Source organism: Camelina sativa, chromosome 6 (assembly GCF_000633955.1).
Source record: "Camelina sativa cultivar DH55 chromosome 6, Cs, whole genome shotgun sequence".
Taxonomy (NCBI): domain Eukaryota; kingdom Viridiplantae; phylum Streptophyta; class Magnoliopsida; order Brassicales; family Brassicaceae; genus Camelina; species Camelina sativa.
Window position 1 is genome coordinate 24,977,240 of NC_025690.1, and position 19,790 is coordinate 24,997,029.

At 35.4% G+C, this 19,790-nt stretch overlaps 3 protein-coding genes and 1 non-coding gene across 4 annotated transcripts in view; 2 read left to right on the forward strand and 2 right to left on the reverse strand.

Moving 5' to 3' along the window:
* Positions 935–1,007, forward strand: TRNAK-CUU. The gene has a single exon. It is a non-coding gene; the product is annotated as a tRNA-Lys (tRNA).
* On the reverse strand, positions 1,099–3,449 carry LOC104793499 (protein BRI1-5 ENHANCED 1-like). The gene is made up of 4 exons (XM_010519856.2): positions 3,184–3,449; positions 2,217–2,759; positions 1,425–1,620; positions 1,099–1,317 (listed from the first exon to the last, which is right to left on the reverse strand). The coding sequence occupies exons 1-4, from the start codon at positions 3,386–3,388 to the stop codon at positions 1,179–1,181; spliced, it is 1,083 nt and encodes a 360-aa protein (XP_010518158.1). The 5' UTR covers positions 3,389–3,449; the 3' UTR covers positions 1,099–1,178.
* LOC104699456 (LOB domain-containing protein 19-like) lies at positions 12,832–14,079 on the reverse strand. The gene is made up of 3 exons (XM_010414757.2): positions 13,996–14,079; positions 13,362–13,502; positions 12,832–13,259 (listed from the first exon to the last, which is right to left on the reverse strand). Exons 1-3 carry the CDS (start codon positions 14,077–14,079, stop codon positions 12,996–12,998), a joined length of 489 nt encoding a protein of 162 aa, XP_010413059.1. The 3' UTR covers positions 12,832–12,995.
* Positions 14,397–19,790, forward strand: part of LOC104699457 (LOB domain-containing protein 18-like) — a 7,808-nt gene continuing 2,414 nt past the window's right edge. Inside the window, exon 1 of the mRNA XM_010414760.1 lies at positions 14,397–14,400. Within this exon, the coding sequence (XP_010413062.1) occupies positions 14,397–14,400 (4 nt within the window). The remainder of the gene's footprint in view (positions 14,401–19,790) is intronic.

A 19,790-nucleotide genomic window follows, 5' to 3' on the forward strand; every position in this document is an offset into this window, starting at 1 on the left:
AAAATTAAAAATTATAAAAAAAAAAAAAAAGGAAAATGCAAAAATAATACGTAGAGTATCGGATTCGAACTTAAGACCAAGAAACTAATAAGACGCTCAACAGGCGCCGGTTAAGCTAAAATAACTATTTTGTTGTATAATATTAATATATGTAAAATATAGAATAAATAAATAAAACTGTAATAACAATAGTTAAATTTTTAACGTAAGTTCTAATAGATTGGTTGATTATTCGTGAGTAGTTGATCGGTCTACTTTTATTCCATTCTCTAGCATAAACTTTTCGTAGATTTCAATTTTTACGGTTGAGGGCATCCAGGATGACTTTGATCGTCGTGTTTTTTTTTAATGGCAAACAATAAAAGGTTTATTAAAGTTTTCAATTTAATAAAATTTTAATTGAAAATATGTTAAAGAAACTTTAAAAATGTAAGTTTTCAACATATATGTATATAAAATAAAATTTAGAAACAAATTCTTTTCACCATAACGTTTCAAATGTTTTGCATGTAAGAAAATCAATACAAAGTATACTTTTAAATGTTGGGATGTACTGATGGAGGATGAGTGAATAATTATTTATAGCATGAAAGGTGATGAGAATTACAATTTCAAAATAATAAACCATGATTATTGTTACATAATAATAATTTATGCTTGTGATGAATCTAATGGTATATCAAACTAAAGGTGATCATGATTACTGTTTTTTTTTTTCTGGAGCTAACTAAAAAATTTGGATGATATATCATTACGGATATTACGGATATGAACCTATCTTCAGAAAACAGAATCTCTATACTATTGTTTGAGGAAGCCTGATAGAGATTAACCATTAATTTTATACTTAACATCTTCAAATACGATCATTCTCAAATTGTAGAAAACAAAATATAGCGGTAATATGGTTTACATATGGAGGAATTAACAATAAGCCCGTCTAGCTCAGTTGGTAGAGCGCAAGGCTCTTAACCTTGTGGTCGTGGGTTCGAGCCCCACGGTGGGCGTTTATTATTATTTTAAAACCCAATATGTAATATGGAGTTTAGCATTTTTTTTTCCGTTCCGTCTACAAAATAACAAAACGGAAATGGCCAATAGGGGGAAAAAATATATATATATTTTCAATTCATATACAAATTTAAAATTTTAACACAAATTAAATCATCGAAGAATTTTTAAAGAAAGCCTCTGGCTTCGCAGCTCCTTATAGCTCCACTGAATATTTCCTCGGCTCCATACTTGAACTCGAACCCTGCACTTCTCAGCTTCTTCGTCGAGAGACTCATCCTCTTCTCTACTTTGTAATTCTTCAAACTTTACGTACCCACATAAAACACATAGTAAATCAAAATCTCTAGAGAAATTAACAACATATGCTCACGTCTTGGAGTTAATATTATACTTGTGAAAGTTTTACTTACTCAATGAAAGGTAACTGAAACTGAGGATATTTCGTAGACAAGAACTCATACACCTCATCTATCTTCATATCCACCGACGAACATATATATCTCCCTTTCGCGATTGGCTTTTCTAATAAATATATCATCGCTCTTGCCACATCATCTATATGCACCATATTGTAAGTATCGAACAGATACTTCTCCTTGTAATTTCCTTCGTACAAGAAAAAGGGTAAATTGTTATTGTGAATAGTGTGACTCAAAACACTATTCGTGAAAACACATGTTTACACGTGTTTTAACTTTTAACACGCACATAAAAAAAAAGCATTCTATCGGTATATTATTAATAGTTAAACTACTTGTTTACTCATATTGTAACAAGTTCTATTAGTTTATAAGTAGAATTTTATTTCCTTCATTTTTTCGTATATATATTTTGATTAAAGTTAGAAAACTTACATTTTTAATAGTCACAATATCCAAACATAAATATAGAACAGTCTACAAAGTAGCAGGCAGTTCAAACATAAGTATTATAAATGATAAAATTCGAGCTACGGTCTCTCACGATACATGGTGAACCATTTAAGTACTACTCTAGCTAGCCAGCTATAGTACTATGAATTTACTTTATTTGATAAACAAAAAAGTTTATAATATTAGGTTTTATAATTTTAATACCTTTACCTACATTATATTACGTATAATCAAAGTAGTTAAAATTTTTATTGTTAGATATTTTATAATTAGCTCTAGACTAATCATGGAGAAGAAATATTTTTTCTATTGGTTATAAGAATTAAGTACCAAAGAGCATGGCGAGAGAGATGAAGACGGAGGAAGGCAACGACGGAGATATAAAAGGTCCGACGACAAGAGGGATAACGAGAGTCACAACATCCAATCCATTCTTATTGCCGAACTCAAGCGCCGCCGTCTCCGCCGCCAATTTCGACACAACGTAAGAGCTGCTCACTCTCTTCTCTTTCTGATTCCTAAACACCTCCGCGTCGCTCCAAACGCTCTCGTCCACTTCTCCTCCTCCATCGCCGTTCCCACCGCTGTAGAAAACGGTTACGGCGCTTGACGTGTAGAAGAACCGTTTCACGGTTTTAGAGTCCAAACACGACTTGAGTATCCCCATGAGACCTTGAACGGTGCGTTTCGTAACGGTCTCTTCGGTTTCGTTGCTGCTCGGGTCCATAGGATGAGCCACGTGGAATACGGCTTTGCATCCTTCGATCGCCGGTTTAAAGCTCTCCGGTTCGTTGAGGTCAGCGGTGAAAATTTGAAGCCTCTCCGATGCAAATGGTAGTTCGGTTAGGTAGCTTGTATCTTTCTTATTCCCTTCTGTAATATGCATAAAATACAATAGATATATAAACAAATTATGAAATTAATCATATAACATTTATATCGTATGGTTGGTTATTAGTTATTAATTATAGAAAAATATGGTTGACTTTGTATAGAAGAAGATGCATGTAACATGACATAGCTATGGAGCTTCAAGATCCTACAAACTGACAGATAATTCCAGCTGAGTACAATAAATTCATCACATCCATAAAAATATATATTTTAATTTGTCGATCCAAAAATCAACTTTAAAATGTTATATCTATATATATATTTTTAAACTATAATCAATCTTTCTATTTATGTACTTTATATATGTTAAAACGGACCAATCAGCTATATATATAAGACAAGAACAATTTTATTCGCATTTTGACAAATTAATGATGATAATTGAATAAAGAGGAACGCGAACCTGGATTGGTTCGAACAGTGGCTCGAACGGAGTAGCCACGTTGGAGGAGACGCATGATGAGCCAAGAAGCAACGAAACCAGTACCTCCCGTAACACAAACCAACCCTGTCCCGTCCAACAACAAGGACGGGACCGTTTCATCTGCCACGAGCTTTGTTCCCTCTCGTCCTCCTCCGTTTTCATCTTCTTCTTCATCTCTCCCCATCTCTCTCTCTATCTCTCTCTTTCTCTCTCTTCTGGTGTGTGGGAACCTCTCTAGAAGGGGTTCTTAAATAACGGAACCTACGTCATTTACTCTCTCACACCTATCCGCGTGACAGTTTCCCCGTTTTGCCCTCTTCTCTCTTTATTACAAATTTTTGTTTTATTATATTAATTTATATATCCGTTATAATCGAATGCTACATTTTTTACAGATCATTTATATAAATAATTCACATTCTATGTCCGTTTATTACAAACATTGTTATTGGATTCCGTTATTTTTCATTCTTTCATCCTCTTCGTACGAATCATCATGAGCTTCTTCTTCTCTTCTTCTTTTTTTACTACTAGTATAGTTTTTCACTTTTTTGGCTTCTAGTGGTGCGATCTAATGTATTAAATTATAGTAGTATGCATGTTCTAGGCATAGATTAAGGGATATTATTAGCAGGATTGTGATTACATATATATAGTTAATTAATATGAATGAGAAAGAAAGAAATAAAACGCGTGAATGAGATGGAATGGAATAGAAAGCGTAGGCGTGGCACATGATCCTGCAACTATCTCTTTTTTTTTTTTGTGTGTGTGTGTGTGTCTCCACAGAGCTACCGTTATTTTCGGGATGTTGCTTTGTTGATGTTGCGAACTCTCTTCCTCTCTTTCTTCCTTTTCTCGTTGTCTTCCTTTGTATAATTGACTTTAACCTTTTGGATCGGCCATTCATTTTAGACAGTTTTAGAATTAATTATAATTAAATTGCTAATCTAGGAAATTCCAGTTTCCATAGACGCTCTTGTTCCAAGTCCAAAAAGTATGCATATATATATAGTATGAAATTTCATATGAGAGATATATACCAAACAAAAACTCGTTTTCATTACATATATTATTTTTGTAAGACTAAATAGTTAAGAGTTCAACCTCCAACAACCACAACAAAAAAAACAAAAACAAAAAGTAACAAATGAAAAAGAAAGACAAAAAAATCAAGAAAAAACTCTAATCAATTATATGATTTGATAGTTTTCGTTTTTTCGCCTGTATAGCAAAAACAAATAAGCAGAGGGGAACACTTTGTTTTTTCTTGTAATCCGTTAAAACTTATCCGGAACAGTATTTGAATGTTCGTTCGTTCAATCTACAAAGGATCTGGATGTTTTATTACAACGTTGAACAAAAAAAAAATGTCTGTATTACGTTTAGTTTAGTTTTTTTTTAACGTTGAGTTAATTGATATCGTGACTTTTTGATCTAATTAAGCATGCGTAAGATATTTGAGTTTCGGATACGAATTTTCACGTTATAAAATACATAATCTTTAGGAAAAAAAGAGAAAACATTTCTTGTTGACATTGGTGATTTGAGGCTTCGATATTTCCATATTTTTGTAATATATTTGTCTAATTATAAAACACCCTCTATGACTATACAACAGTAACAGTACTATAGTTTTAGGGGGATCGATGATCCCTACGTTCCGAAGTCTATGTCGTAGATGGCTATTCTAAACCTTACAAGTATAGTAGTACCCCCTAATTCAATTTTAAATCGATTACAGCTAATATATTAGTAGTATATGAGACCCCCAAAAAAAATTAAAAAAAAAAATCGATCACAGCTATCTATATTTATATATTGACGTTATTACTTTATTAGTGAATGCGCGTGACGTATGACACAAATTAAATAATTCTTTTGGGTCTGGTTCACAATTCACATCACGCTTCGTCCATAAAACAATATTAGACGAATATGAACTCAAGATTATATTATTAATTCGAGTATTATTGACGGCCTAATAATATATACAGACAAACTAATTACCGAGTATCTGTTTTTTTTAAACTGATTACTTTACAAAATACTGTATTGTTTATAAGTTTATGACATGTATTGAAAAAAGCAAGATGCTTTAATGTTATTTTCATAAGGTATTGCGTTTTCCGTTGAATTCAATGATATTCTGATTAATAAAGTTCTGTTATAAACACAAAAATTTGAAGTAACATATAAATACTCCATTTGAACTTTAAAGTAATCAATATATAGGATGTTTTAGATACTATGGTTTAATTTGTTATATACATTATTATGCACTTTAAATAAATTTATTTTTTTATGAATATTTGTCTTATGCAGTTTTTTTCTTGTAATCGGTTGAATTTTTAAATCAAGTACTAAATGATAGTTTTAGAAAAGAAAAACAAATATATATTTTAAAATGTGTTCTTTTAAGTAAAATATGTTAAATGGAGGCAGTCAAAAACTTCCGGCTCACATTTTCGGCTAAATTGAAACTCCAAGTCCAAGTGCATGTAGCTGTCATCACTCTCGACGTTTCCATGAGAGATCAGTAAATTTATCATGCAAAAGGTTTCTTTTGACCCATTTTGTTATTGGAAGATTTAATTAGTAATTATGACTTAAGATTTCTATTGTAAAATTACTAAATTAGTCTAACTCTTGAATAAAAAATGCCGATAAATCTACACGCCTTGGTCCAAGTGGAGTTTAATGATACGATTGAAGTAATTAACCTCTTTAATTTCAGGCTTAATATTGGACTCGTGACCTCTTTCGTAGAGGATAAGGCGTACGTCTTTGTAACTCGATCTTGACTTCGCACGTGATCCGTATTCGGCGATGATAGCGTTGCAAGTGAATACGATGTGGTGAGAATCGCAATCGGTCACGTCGTTGCAGGCCACCAGGGCGCGTGCTTTGCCGCCATGTCCATGCAAACATTCGAACACAAGTCAAGCTTGTCTTTTGCACGTATATATATAGTCATAAACTTTTCCACTTCTAAGAAACCACTTCACATTCCTCAAAATTTATTCCACCACACGGTCCACATTCCTCAAAGATGAGTAACACTTTAATTAGTTTGAATATTTATTTTATTAAAATATTTTTAAACAATTATAAAAAAAAGCAGTTGAAAAATCATATACATTTAGTTTAGAAATCAAAATCATTATTCTTAAACTATTTTTAAGAAAAAAAGGGAAAAAGGGAGTATACCTGTGTGTGTTGTGATATCTTAAGAAAAAAGAGGATGGACCTCTCGACCTTTTAATTTGTGTCTGCATCCAATCTGAAGCCACTAAACTGAAAACAAAAAATAAGGAAAATTAACTCACTGCTCACAAAAGAATGATACATTAGTCATTAAAAAACAAAATAAAATCAACAGAGAGATAATAGATATACATGACCTGAGAGCATCGTCGCGACTCGGTGATCGATGACTCGCAAAGCCCAATGTTTTTACAACGCCGTCGTTTTAATATAAGTCTTCTTTTTACAGGATCTATTTCACTCCGACGCGACCGACGATCCAATTTATCAATGATGATTAGGGCTATTAAAAGAACCTCCTCTCTTCGGATGGATGGAGATCATTGCAGAGATCGATCGATCATCATCGGCTTTTTCCAACGATGTATACTCTGAGATATTGCATCGTCATCCATCGGAATTCACAGAACTACTTCATTATCGATCATCAAATACATACTCTTACAAAAAGATATATATATATATAGGGTTTTGAAGAAGAGGAAGAATGAAGAAGCGAGAAACAGAGAGTTTTGATTTCTCTCTCTCTCTCTCTCTCTCTCTCAAAAAAGGACGATTGAAGAAGGAAGCGTTAATCACACGTACGGGGGCTCTCTCAACGGTTCAAAATAAAAAAAGGAAATTTTATAATCACAACGGTCATATATTAATTAATAATTAAGCAAATTAATTAAGAGATGTGTCTTTGTTTGTTTAATTTCCTTTTTAATATATATATATATATATATATCAATTATCACAACGGTAACAAACAAAATATTACGTTGGGACTGGGCTGCATCTTCCGTTGAGAGCAACAGAGCATCATGGCTAGCTGGCTTGGAACAACAAAAGGTCAAAATTGAACGGATTTGAGAGACAAAGGGAGAAACTTGAATAACACTTTTATATTTTGCTTGACTGTCTTATTAGATTTTTACATCTCTTCTTTTATATACAAGTGTAGAACAATCTAAACACAAACTAAAGCAACCTTATCCTCCAGCTGTAGTTGGTGACTCAACGCTTTGAGGTTGCAGAACGTTGAACCTGTTTGGACTGGAGTGGAGTGTCTTTACCGTACTACTAACGTTCCTCTGTTTTGAAGAGGAGACTGCTTTTGTCTTTGTCACCTTGTGCTGACTTTGTGTTTGGGCTTCGAGTGGTATTGAATTGTCGAGGCCTAACAAAGGTGTTGGATCCTTGTCTTCTACACTCTCCCTCAAACTTGGCGTGGGCGTTGTCGGACCAGAGGACACACCAAGTTTGCGTCGAAGATCATCAAACATTGGTTTGGATAATGACTTGGTGAAGATATCAGCAATTTGGAGATGAGCTGGGATGTGATGTGTCTCGATGTACCCCAAAGCCACTCGTTCGCGAATGTAGTGAAAATCTTTATCAAAGTGTTTGGTCCTGTTGTGAAGAGCTGGATTTGCAGAGAGATATACTGCTGAAAGATTGTCACAGAAGACCGTTGTTGGTTGATACTGGGATATACCAATGTCACGGAGCAGAGATGAGATCCAAGTGAGTTCTTTTGCGACAACTGAGAGGGTTCTGTACTCTGCTTCGGTGGAGGAATTTGATATTGTTGGCTGTCTTTTGGCAGACCAAGATATTAACGTGGAGCCTAAGAAGATGCAGAATCCTCCAGTTGATCGTCTGGTTTCTTTACAGCCTGCATAATCGCTGTCACAGAAGGCTGATAGTGTGGGATTGCCATGCTTCTTGATTGGTAGACCCATGGCACGAGTTCCTTTTATATATCTGAGAATCCGTTTGAGCATACTGAAGTCGGAGTTGGTTGGAGCATGCATTTTTTGACAAACAAAGTTCACAGCGTATTGAAGATCAGGACGTGTGATAGTTAAATATTGCAGCTTACCAGCCAAGCTCCTGTAGTAGGTAGGTTCTTAGAATGGTCTTGTATCAGGTTTGTCATTCGGTTGTGGAAGTGGCGTTGGCATGGGGTTACATTCTGCCATTCCAGCTTGAAAGAGTATATCTGAAGCATATGCAGTTTGATGCAGAAACATGCCATCCTTAGTCGTCTCAATCTCTATGCCAAGAAAATAGCGAGGTGGACCAAGATCTTTCATAGAGAACCGAGAATTGAGAGACTCAAGCAACTGTTGTAGAAGTTGTTGATCATTTCCTATAAGGAGAATGTCATCAACGTAGAGTGAAGGATCAGCCATACTGCAGACAAACCCAAAATCAAGGAGAAAGTTACTGAATGTGTCAAACCACGCACGTGGAGCTTGTTTTAGCCCATAGAGAGCCTTTGTGAGACGACACACATGATCAGGCTTGTCCGGATCAACAAATCCGGCTGGTTGATACATATAGACAGGTTCCTGTAATTCACCATATAAGAAGGCATTTGAAACATCAAGTTGCTTGATGGGCCAACCAAGTGCTGTTGCAGTGTCGAGAACGAGTCGAATGGTAGCAGTACGAACCACTGGACTGAATGTTTCTAAGTAGTCCACCCCTTCTTCTTGACCAAAACCCTTAGCAACGAGACGTGCTTTTAGCTTATCCACCTCTCCATCAGGTTTCAATTTAGTTTTGAAAACCCATTTTGAGTCCAAGATATTCATATCTTCGGTTGGAGGAGTGAGAGACCAAGTTTTGAGCAGGTAAATTCTTCTTATCTCTTCCATAACAGCATCATTCCACCCCGGATGTTTCATAGCAGAGACAATGCCTTTGGGCTCATTATGCATGGATTTAGCGACAACAAGAGCATACCGAGTGTTAGGCTTGTGTATCCCAGCTTTGGACCTAGTTACCATCGGATGTGCATTGATGTCCTGGTCTTGACCATGCTCTTCAACAACAACCTGTTCATGATCTGAAACATTATCGTCAGACTCCTCTGTATTAGTTCCTTGATCATGCTCATTGTCTATATGACCAGTTCCTTGATCATGCTCATTGTCTATATGACCTTGTTCTTCGACAGCTGGAACCTGATTCTGAACCTCAGTAAACACAGGTTTCGATAGACATTGAGGAGAGGAAGGTGTTGGATCCTTGGAGGGAGGATCAGTAGCATGCCAGGCTTGCAGAAGTGGAGTTTTGTAGTTCGGCACCAGATGTTTGTAGTTCGCTTTGAATGGAAGAACTTCCTCATCAAAGACAACATGTCTGGAGATGTAGATTTTGTCGGTTGGTGGATATAGGCATCTGTAACCCTTGTATTGACTGTGATAACCGACGAAGACACATTGCAATGACCGAGGATCAAATTTATTTTCTGCAAGTGGTCGCAGACATGGATAACATGCTGATCCGAATACACGCAGGGACGAGTAATCTTGTTTTTGATGAAACAAAGATTCAGAGGGGCTTACATTTTGCAGAGCAGAGGTGGGAAGCACGTTGATGATGTGATTAGCTGTGTAGAACGCCTCTAACCAGAATTTTTGAGGAGTGTGACTATGAAACATCATTGACAAACCAAGTTCAACCAAATGACGATGCTTTCTCTCTGCAATACCGTTTTGTTGCGGCGTATAAGGACACAAAATTCTGTGATGTATACCATTTTCACTGAGATGAGCTTTGAGCCGGTTGCTTGTGAACTCTCCACCACCGTCACTCTGAAACTCCTTAATACGAGTGTTGAGCTGATTTTCTACTAATTTTTGAAAGGCAGTAAAGACAGTAAAGAACTCAGACTTGGCTCGTAGAGGATAAAACCAGGAGAATCGAGAGAATGTATTTAAAACCTTGGTTCGATACAACCGGTGAAGGTCCCCAAAGATCACAGTGAATTCGATCTAGGGGTTTCAAAACACGAGAATCAGAAGTAAAAAAACTTAATCTAGAGTTCTTCCCCATCTGGCAAGGCTCACAAATGGAGGTTGTTTTGCTCTTATTAACTTGAATGTCCTTGCTTGATTGAAGTTGCTGGAGAATCTTGTTGTTAGAGTGACCAAGTCGATGAAGCCAAACTTCCTCACTAGCTGCACATTGTCGATTGGAATAGAATGTCTGAAGCACTTGATTCTCCAACACATACAGGCCACTACTACGAGGACCCCTGGACACTACCTTCTGAGTGTTGATATCAATAACACATACTTTATTAGAGTCAAAATATACTCCACACGGATAATCATCACAAAGCTTGGACACAGATAGAAGAGATTTCTTTATGTCTAGACAAACTAGAACATCATTTAAAGGAATGGTACCTTTTGATGAAGAGATGGTAGTCGATCCAGTGTGAGTGATAGGAAGGAAGGTTCCATCACCAACCTGAACCGTATCATTCCCAGTGTAGGCAGAAGCAGAGTGGAGCATGTTTGTAGAGGAAGTGACATGAGCGGAAGCACCAGAGTCAGGATGCCACTCCCTACCTGTGTCATCGGAGATTTGCAGAGTAGATAAGGCCTGAGGAACCTCGGTTTGATAGTTGTTATCAAACCTGTTGTAGCACTTGATAGCTGTGTGTCCTACACAACCGCAGATTTGACAGACTGGTCTTTGTCCAGTAGGTTGAGAAGAGGACTGATGCTGCGAGAAACCTCGACCTCTGGTTGAGTAGCCTCCTCTGCCCTTGCTTTGATTGAAGCGACTGCCTCTCCCTCGTTGTGTAGACGAGTACTGTGGATCAGAAGGATTTGTCTTTTGCGTGTTGAAGACAAGGTGAGGTGTGGTCGCATATGTATTCTCGTAGGACTGGAGCTTGCTGTCAAACCCTTGAACCTCCGAGATGACATCATTGAAGGTCGGAGCTGGAAGTTTTCTCAGAGAGCTTTGTATCACCGTTGTAATCGGGTCGTACTCTCTGCCAAGACCATTGAGGAACCCAAATATCTTCATAGATTCGTCCACCGGTTTCCCAATGGAGCTTAGAGAGTCGCAGATGGTCTTGAACTCTCGACAATAGGCAGTCAGAGACTTATCTCGTTTGGACAACAGCTGGAGACTCCGACGGAGAGAGAACTCCCTGGCAACGCTGCTCTTATTGAAGTTCTCTACAAGGGAAATCCAGATCTGACGTGAGGTGGCTAGACTGTGGACATGACCGAGGACTTCTTCTGATAGAGTACCGAACAACCAAGATCTGACGAGCTGATCGGTGCAGAACCAAGCTTCATACTCAGGATTCGGAACGTCGGTGCTGGCTTCACCATTGACAACAAGGCGTGTTTGGGCTGGAACCGTGACAGCTCCATTGACGAACCCAATAAGCTTTTGACTGGACAGTAAGGACTCAAACTGTATCTTCCACAACAAGTAGTTGGTGTCATTGAGCTTCAGTGTAACAGAACTTGAAACATGAACATTATCCGGGAAAGGATAGGTCGCCATTGTTTTACCTGTGAAGGTTTACAGTGGCTCTGATACCATGAACGAATTTGAGAGACAAAGGGAGAAACTTGAATAACACTTTTATATTTTGCTTGACTGTCTTATTAGATCTTTACATCTCTTCTTTTATATACAAGTGTAGAACAATCTAGACACAAACTAAAGCAACCTTATCCTCCAGCTGTAGTTGGTGACTCAACGCTTTGAGGTTGCAGAACGTTGAACCTGTTTGCACTGGAGTGGAGCGTCTTTACCGTACTACTAACGTTCATCTGTTTTGAAGAGGAGACTGCTTTTGTCTTTGTCACCTTGTGCTGACTTTGTGTTTGGGCTTCAAGTGGTATTGAATTGTCGAGGCCCAACAAAGGTGTTGGATCTCGTATCTCTCAGTCTGGTTTAACTGTTTGAAGCATCACTACTATACTATAGTACTGTTCCGGCAACTAAAATTGTTTCCTGTTGTAAACCAATCAGTTTGGACTTGGACCAATGAAACTCCGAAAATCTTTGGTTTAGTCCCCCCTCATCGTTTGTGAGAGGACTAAAATATGTTTGGACCAATTAAACTCCATTAGTATATGTTTATCTCTGAATCCTACTGATGCTTTAAACCAGGATTGAAACTGTTATCTGTTATTCTAGTGAGTTTATGGTGTTTGCAGTTATTTCATGAGAAAGAGTTAATATGTCACTTTCATATACCCTCTCTGTCTCTCTATTTAAGACTCTGTTTCTAATCTCTTGGCGAGTTCCCCTAATTAAACAGGTTCTGTTTCTGCGTTACTCATCATGCGTTTCCTTTCTATGCATGAGTCTACCTTAGTTTCATTGTACAGTGCACTATATAAGCTCTCTTTACAAGAAAGATAGGTATATGTATTCCACGCTCGACAAGTATTTCATTGCATCTTGGATACCTATCTGGTGGCTCTACACTAATTGAATCTTAAGTGGTACGCATAAGATCTTATCTTATCTTTTTTGTTTTCTTTCTTAAAACGAGTTTGCTCTGTTACCAGATTTATCGAAGAAACACTCCATGCAATAACCAATTCTAACATGCATACATAATTTTAGCTATATATATCTCTTAAGATGGGCATATTGGCATAGTAATGATCTTAAGTGGAATGGTCAACTTTGGGAATGGAGACTCGTCCCTTTTTTTCCTACTCTCCATTGCTATGATACATACGTCTGACTTGTAGTTTGACCTAAGTGCCAGCCGGAAGTTTGACCGCTGGTAAGTACCTTGAGATGTACTGCATCGCCAGTTCTTGGAATTCCCCATCTTCAATTCCACCTTGAGGTAAATGTTCTTCTTCCCACGCACTATCCAAGTTACTCGGCTGTTCCATCGGATATACATTGTTATGCGCAAGATCGATAGACGGCAGCTGTGGCGACTGTAGAGGAAAGTGCTGAAATGTTGAAAGACGAGCTTGAACATGAGCAAGCTCTGCTTGTAGATTCATCACCTAAATTCACACAGTCTTGCTTGTAAGTTTCTATATATATATATATATATATATAATAAGTCATTAAGTTGTGTTCTACAAAAGATGTTTTGAATGAAGAACCTGGTGCTGAAGAGAGAAGAGATGGCCAACAGAGCCATAAACAGGATCACGAAGCCTAGCCATGGCCTCGTAACAGAGCGTGATCACTGCGTCAAATCGCTTGTGCAAAGGCAATCTCANGTCAATGTAAGTTTCTGTATACTATTGAATGATCGGCCGCTTATTTATTCATTTCACATCTTTTTATTTCTTGGTCTTTACGTGAATACTACTCTTGTACTATATAAATTCTAATATATCTTCGTATGAACAATTAATATGGGTTCCAAAATTCGATGTTATAAATGATCTTCTGCTAACATGTTCTAGATATTTAGTGTAAAAGTTAAAGAAAGCCTAGCAAAGACAATTATTCACAAGATTGTATGTATACGCAACTAAACTAGTATACTGTCATGAAGATATGAATATACGCAATGATGAAAAGATCGATGTCAAAGAGCACAAACCACGTGTGATCGATTCATCTAGCTCAAATGTCCATAACCCTAAAAACCCTTTGCATTTTCAAAAATTACGTACATATATTCTAGCCCTAGCGGGCCCTCCCCATGCACATTTCTTTTCATACTATCACATCTCCTGTCACACTCACTCTCTTTCTTTACGTATGTAGACGGACTTGAGTGTATACATGTATGTATAGATATCCCCACATGAACTCATAGACATTGAAAATGTAGGAAGGAGAGAGATCTTGAAATGTCGACTGATTCATAATTTCATACCATAACCCTATACATAACAGCACATCATCNGGGGGGGGGGGAGTAGAGATAGAGAGAGAGAGAGAGAGAGAGAGACAGAAGGAGTTGGGTTGTTTATTTACATCAAGGCAACTCGATGAACTAATTTCAACATTTATATAAATAAATGAAAAGTGTTTGGGTTTTGACTGTCAATGTAAGTTTCTGTATACTATTGAATGATCGGCCGCTTATTTATTCATTTCACATCTTTTTATTTCTTGGTCTTTACGTGAATACTACTCTTGTACTATATAAATTCTAATATATCTTCGTATGAACAATTAATATGGGTTCCAAAATTCGATGTTATAAATGATCTTCTGCTAACATGTTCTAGATATTTAGTGTAAAAGTTAAAGAAAGCCTAGCAAAGACAATTATTCACAAGATTGTATGTATACGCAACTAAACTAGTATACTGTCATGAAGATATGAATATACGCAATGATGAAAAGATCGATGTCAAAGAGCACAAACCACGTGTGATCGATTCATCTAGCTCAAATGTCCATAACCCTAAAAACCCTTTGCATTTTCAAAAATTACGTACATATATTCTAGCCCTAGCGGGCCCTCCCCATGCACATTTCTTTTCATACTATCACATCTCCTGTCACACTCACTCTCTTTCTTTACGTATGTAGACGGACTTGAGTGTATACATGTATGTATAGATATCCCCACATGAACTCATAGACATTGAAAATGTAGGAAGGAGAGAGATCTTGAAATGTCGACTGATTCATAATTTCATACCATAACCCTATACATAACAGCACATCATCACGAGGGTTGGTTTAGATAAACCAGACTGCGACAAAACGTTGCACAATTGACACTGAAACACACACAAACACAAAAACCATGTGAAGTATTCAATAAGTATAGCATTTGTAAAGTAAGTAAGACAAGACAGGTTAATAATATCTCTCTTTTCCATTCTCCACTATCACAATCACGGTCACGATCACAGTCAAAGCGATTAGCATACGTGCAGGGAGATTTGAAAATCCAATATCTTGACCTTCTTTATTGCCTCTCCTTCCTTTTTGTTTCTGTTCCACCCGACATAACTCACTTTCGATCCAGACTTCTCTTTTCACTGCTTTTTTTTTTTTTACGAATGAAAAATAAATTTTAGTCTAAGAAAAGAATGTATAACAATTTATTCAGAAAATTCTTTTAAAGGTTAATCAAGAAATCATGTTTCCATTTCTATCAACCATATGGAAACTAAAAATTAAAAGATAAAATTGTAGAAGGGGACACACTACACTGAAAAGCACGCGCTTGAATGCGGCGAGTGAGGAAAAAATTGTTCTCTAAAAAAGTTCCAGTCAAAGAGGCAAAGAGAATCGACGGTCGAGATCGATAGAGCAACCGCTAGGTACGTTTTGCTTCTCAGATCACACTACACCAAAACAAAGCCACGTCGTAAAATCCAGACACGTGGGCCAAACAAGACTCGCGTCCTCTCTCTCTATGACTTCACTGTCCCACGGACGGACCTAAGCGATCAGTCACTTACCTGACCTCACCATCCCTTCTCTAATAGTGAGCCTATAACCAAACCCCTTTTATTGTATCTATGGTCTAACATTTGTAATGCATTGATCACAATTGTACTTATGTTTCGTTCAATATTTGCCAACCAGACATTTTTTATTTTTTTGCAAAACCAGTTAACAATCCCGTAAAAATATATAAAAATCACGTTATCCATAGTTCTTTTAGTTTAAATTCATATTTATTTACTGCGAAAATACATTATGATCTGTTTTAAATAGATTTCCTAAAAATAAAGATGGACAAAATTCAACGTTACCAAGATGAATTTTTGGAAAAAATATTAATAATAATCAGCATCCATAATAAATAAATATATATATATATATATTGGGTAATTTAATTAAGAGTAAGTAGGAAACGAGAGCGTTGGAGAAGAGAATCGCGCCGTTCGGTTTCTTGTCTGCTAATCTAATCCATAAGAGACTCTCTCACTCTCTACACTCTATTTTACATCATTAGCTTCCAAGAATTTATGATTTTACATCATTATCTTCCAAGAATTTATGTATTTTATGTATACATGTGAATTCTAATTCTTGAAAATTTTATTTTTCAAGAAAAAGAAAGTTCTAACTCATTTGATATCATGGTTAACAATTTTGCATATATGCACCTGAATTTTGCTTTACTTTTCTGCACCTGAACAAAGTCTACTTATCTGCAGTCAAACTTGGTTCGAGTGGACTTTGTTTATGTGATTACTAATTAAACAGAGTTTGCCCATAAGAAAAGCAAAATTCAGGTGCATATATGCAAATTTGTTTAAAAAGAAGATGATGAAGATTGTTTAATCTTGCACCACTTCCTTTTTTTATTTTTAAACATTAAAACACTATATATTTTATATTATTTATTCGATCAATAGTACAATTTACTTAATTAAAGGATTGCTTGAAATCTTTCTGTTGTACAGATTTTTATTTTTATATATTATCATTATAAAGCCCCATAAATTATGATGATATGCTTCGAGAAAAATAATGAAGAATTTTGAGATTTGACCACAATATTGTCGAATTTGATTTTGCGACCAGAACTATAGATCGAAAACGGTCTTACGTCTGATATACAACCACTGTCTGAAAATTATCCGACCATGGGCCAATTATTATATCAAACAAAATACTCCTACGTACTTTTGTTTTATGATTTTGAGAAAGAAGCTCTATGAATAAGATGTACATATTTTCTTGCTAGTTAGTCATTTATTATTCTTCATCAATTGGACTTTAAAAGGAACTTATATGTATGCGTGTGCGTGTGTTTTTGTGTTTGTGGTTACATAAACAAGTTACAAGAATTTTGGGATTGTGTTTATATAAATTATAATTTAGTTTAAGCATATATACTAGTAGTATGTAAACTTTTAATATACAAATTTAATCTAAGGCAACATTTCTACATGGCTAGGCACTAGATTTTGACAATTTAAAATGCCTTATTTTATGAAAAGATCATCAAAATGATGCACTAGTTGTAAAACAGTTTTTACTTTTTGAAATATAATTTAAAAAAAAAAACATTTCTACATTTAAGGAATCATTTGTCAGTTTATGAAATACGGAGACAAACCACTCATTGACTAAAGTCGTTGGGCCTTAATTACTTAACGTGTGACATTGGAAACTTTTAACAGTTCATTCCGATTAGTAATAGCTAGCTAGATTTTCTGTTACTGATGAGCAAAAGCTTCCTTGTAACCCATATATATTTGGTTGAACCGAAACCTACAGCTAAATAAGTAGTCCGATACATATATTTTACGATAAATTCTTACAGATAATTTAGCACACGCAAAAAAAAAAAAAAACAGTTTGTTAGTTGCTACGAGTAAGTGACCAACCGGGTCAAATTACCGTAGCTAGATTGTACTGATGATCATTTTGTTAAAATATTAAGCATATTTAATTAAAGATTAGTAGTATATCTGTGTCATCAGCTCCCACTTAAACTCTTATAACAAATCGTGTTGCCTTGTTTTTAGGCGACACCGGATAATTTTTTAATATTATTTTGAGTAGATTTTGACTGGTGGATTTTAGAGTTCAAAGGAATAATAGAGTCTTAGGAATTAGGATGATAGGATCAACCCACAATATGAATATGAGTTAAATAATGCATGTGTGTAATTACATCTATTAAAATGTAAGACAGATTATATTTATAGTATATCCTTTACCAAATTCGACGAGAATGTTAATTAAGATAAGCGAATTAGGGCTTGACTGCACGAGTGGAAGACAAAGTTTCATCAACAAAAGTGAAGTGATTAATGATAACATGAGTATGTTATGTGTATATTAAAACATAAAATGAGCTATAAAGAAACAACCTATGAGAAAAATATACTGAATTAAATAATTTATGTATGATCGAAAATGTTCGACTCTTTTTGTACATCCCCAAGATTTGACGTACCATGTCACTTCCACCTTCTGTATAATATATATCTCATTTCTAATTTATTACGCTATTACATATAATTCGAAGATGTTTATGACAAGTACAATCACTAACAAAAAAAAAACTGAAAAAGAATGAAATGTATGGTAGCAATTAAGAATCGTCTTTTGACTCTTGCATTCATGCCCAAAACAAAATTTTGTGGTCGACCATATTTTTTACCTAAAACTAAAAATTGAAAATTTGAAATATATATGACTCTCAAAGTTCAAGAGCAAGCTTTAGATACTATTGAATTGATTAATCATCGTTGATTATTAGCATTTCCTCATGGAAACATCCTTCACAATTATCAACGTCCTTCATTTTTTCTTTTAACTTAAACGTCCTTAATTTAAACTTTATTTTTATTTTCTTAATTACAACAAAATTCATTTTTTAACTTATAAAATGAGTTATACTATAATTTATATACACATTTTAAAGATTAAAAAAAATTGATTTAAAAAAAAAAACAGACGCGTGGAGGAGACACTGGAGAAGCAAAAGAGCGTTACTAACTTTCTAAGGGAACGGCGCGTGGGACCTACGTGACGAATGACGTCATTCGTTTTTATTTCACTCGCTTTAGGCAGTTACAATCACTATCGCCATGTGTACTTCTACTATTGGCACACGTAGCTACGTCTTTTTTTTGGTTTCCTTTCAACCCGAGAGATTTTAGACATTTTGACTCCCGGTTACTTCGGTTCACTTGGATCTCGTTACTTAACCGAAATCGAATCCATTAACCTTCTTTTTACATTTTACGGTAATTATCGATAGAGAACGTAAAGTAAATATGGGAATGGATGAGTTAACATAGTTAATTAATGCTCTAGTATGCGTAACAAATTAACTATTTCGTTAGCTAAATAGTGATTTTGTTTTCTTATCCATTTACTTGAGAAGGTCTTTCACCAGTGACGTACGTACGCTTTTGCATTATTATTCCGATAATACAAATTTTGGAAATTCGAATCATTAAAGAATTTAACTAAGACCTAGCATTCTTTATGCACTGTGACTATTAAATTTGGGATAAAATAGTACTAATTTTTAATGGTTGCATTTTATAAAAATAATTATTTTTGATGGCCTAATTTAATTAGACGTCAAGTCATAGTTTGATAAATAATTTAATGATATAAATTTATTTTATTTATTTATCCATCTTGTGCGTAGTTCATATATATGATTAAAGTCGTGAGATGTCTCCAAGAATTAAATTCACATGTAAATTCACAGTAAATAGAGAGAAAGCAAGAACTTTATTTTTCTTGGAAAATAAAATTCTATCACGAGATGTTCCAAGGGAAATAGATAATCAAACGATTTTTCCCTTTTTATGTCTCTTTTGATTTATAAATGATATAATTGTGTAATTAAAGGTTATATAACTTATGAGAAATAATAATAGAAGACGCTTATCCCATGTTTGCTTCACGCAAACAACTAAATATGAGATAGCTAGAAAGAGAGAAAAGAGAGAGAGAGAGAGAGATGGTTCTTCTTCTTTTTTTTTTCTTTTTTTTTTGGTTAGCTTTGTCCTCGCGTAGCTTTAAAGACTTTGTTCTCTATACTCTCTCCTCTTACCAAACCCTAATTCTCCTCTCTTGATTCCCTTTTCTCAAATCTTCATCTCTTCTTCAAACAATACCAAACTTAA

Excerpts from the sequence above, each read along its gene's own strand:
- LOC104793499 (XM_010519856.2), bottom strand. The coding sequence starts at position 3,388 with ATGGGGAGAGATGAAGAAGAAGATGAAAACGGAGGAGGACGAGAGGGA. Across the intron at positions 2,760-3,183 it reads CACTGTTCGAACCAATCCAG|AAGGGAATAAGAAAGATACA; the intron begins GTTCGCGTTCCT and ends TGCATATTACAG. Across the intron at positions 1,318-1,424 it reads TTTCAGTTACCTTTCATTGA|TTTGAAGAATTACAAAGTAG; the intron begins GTAAGTAAAACT and ends GGGTACGTAAAG.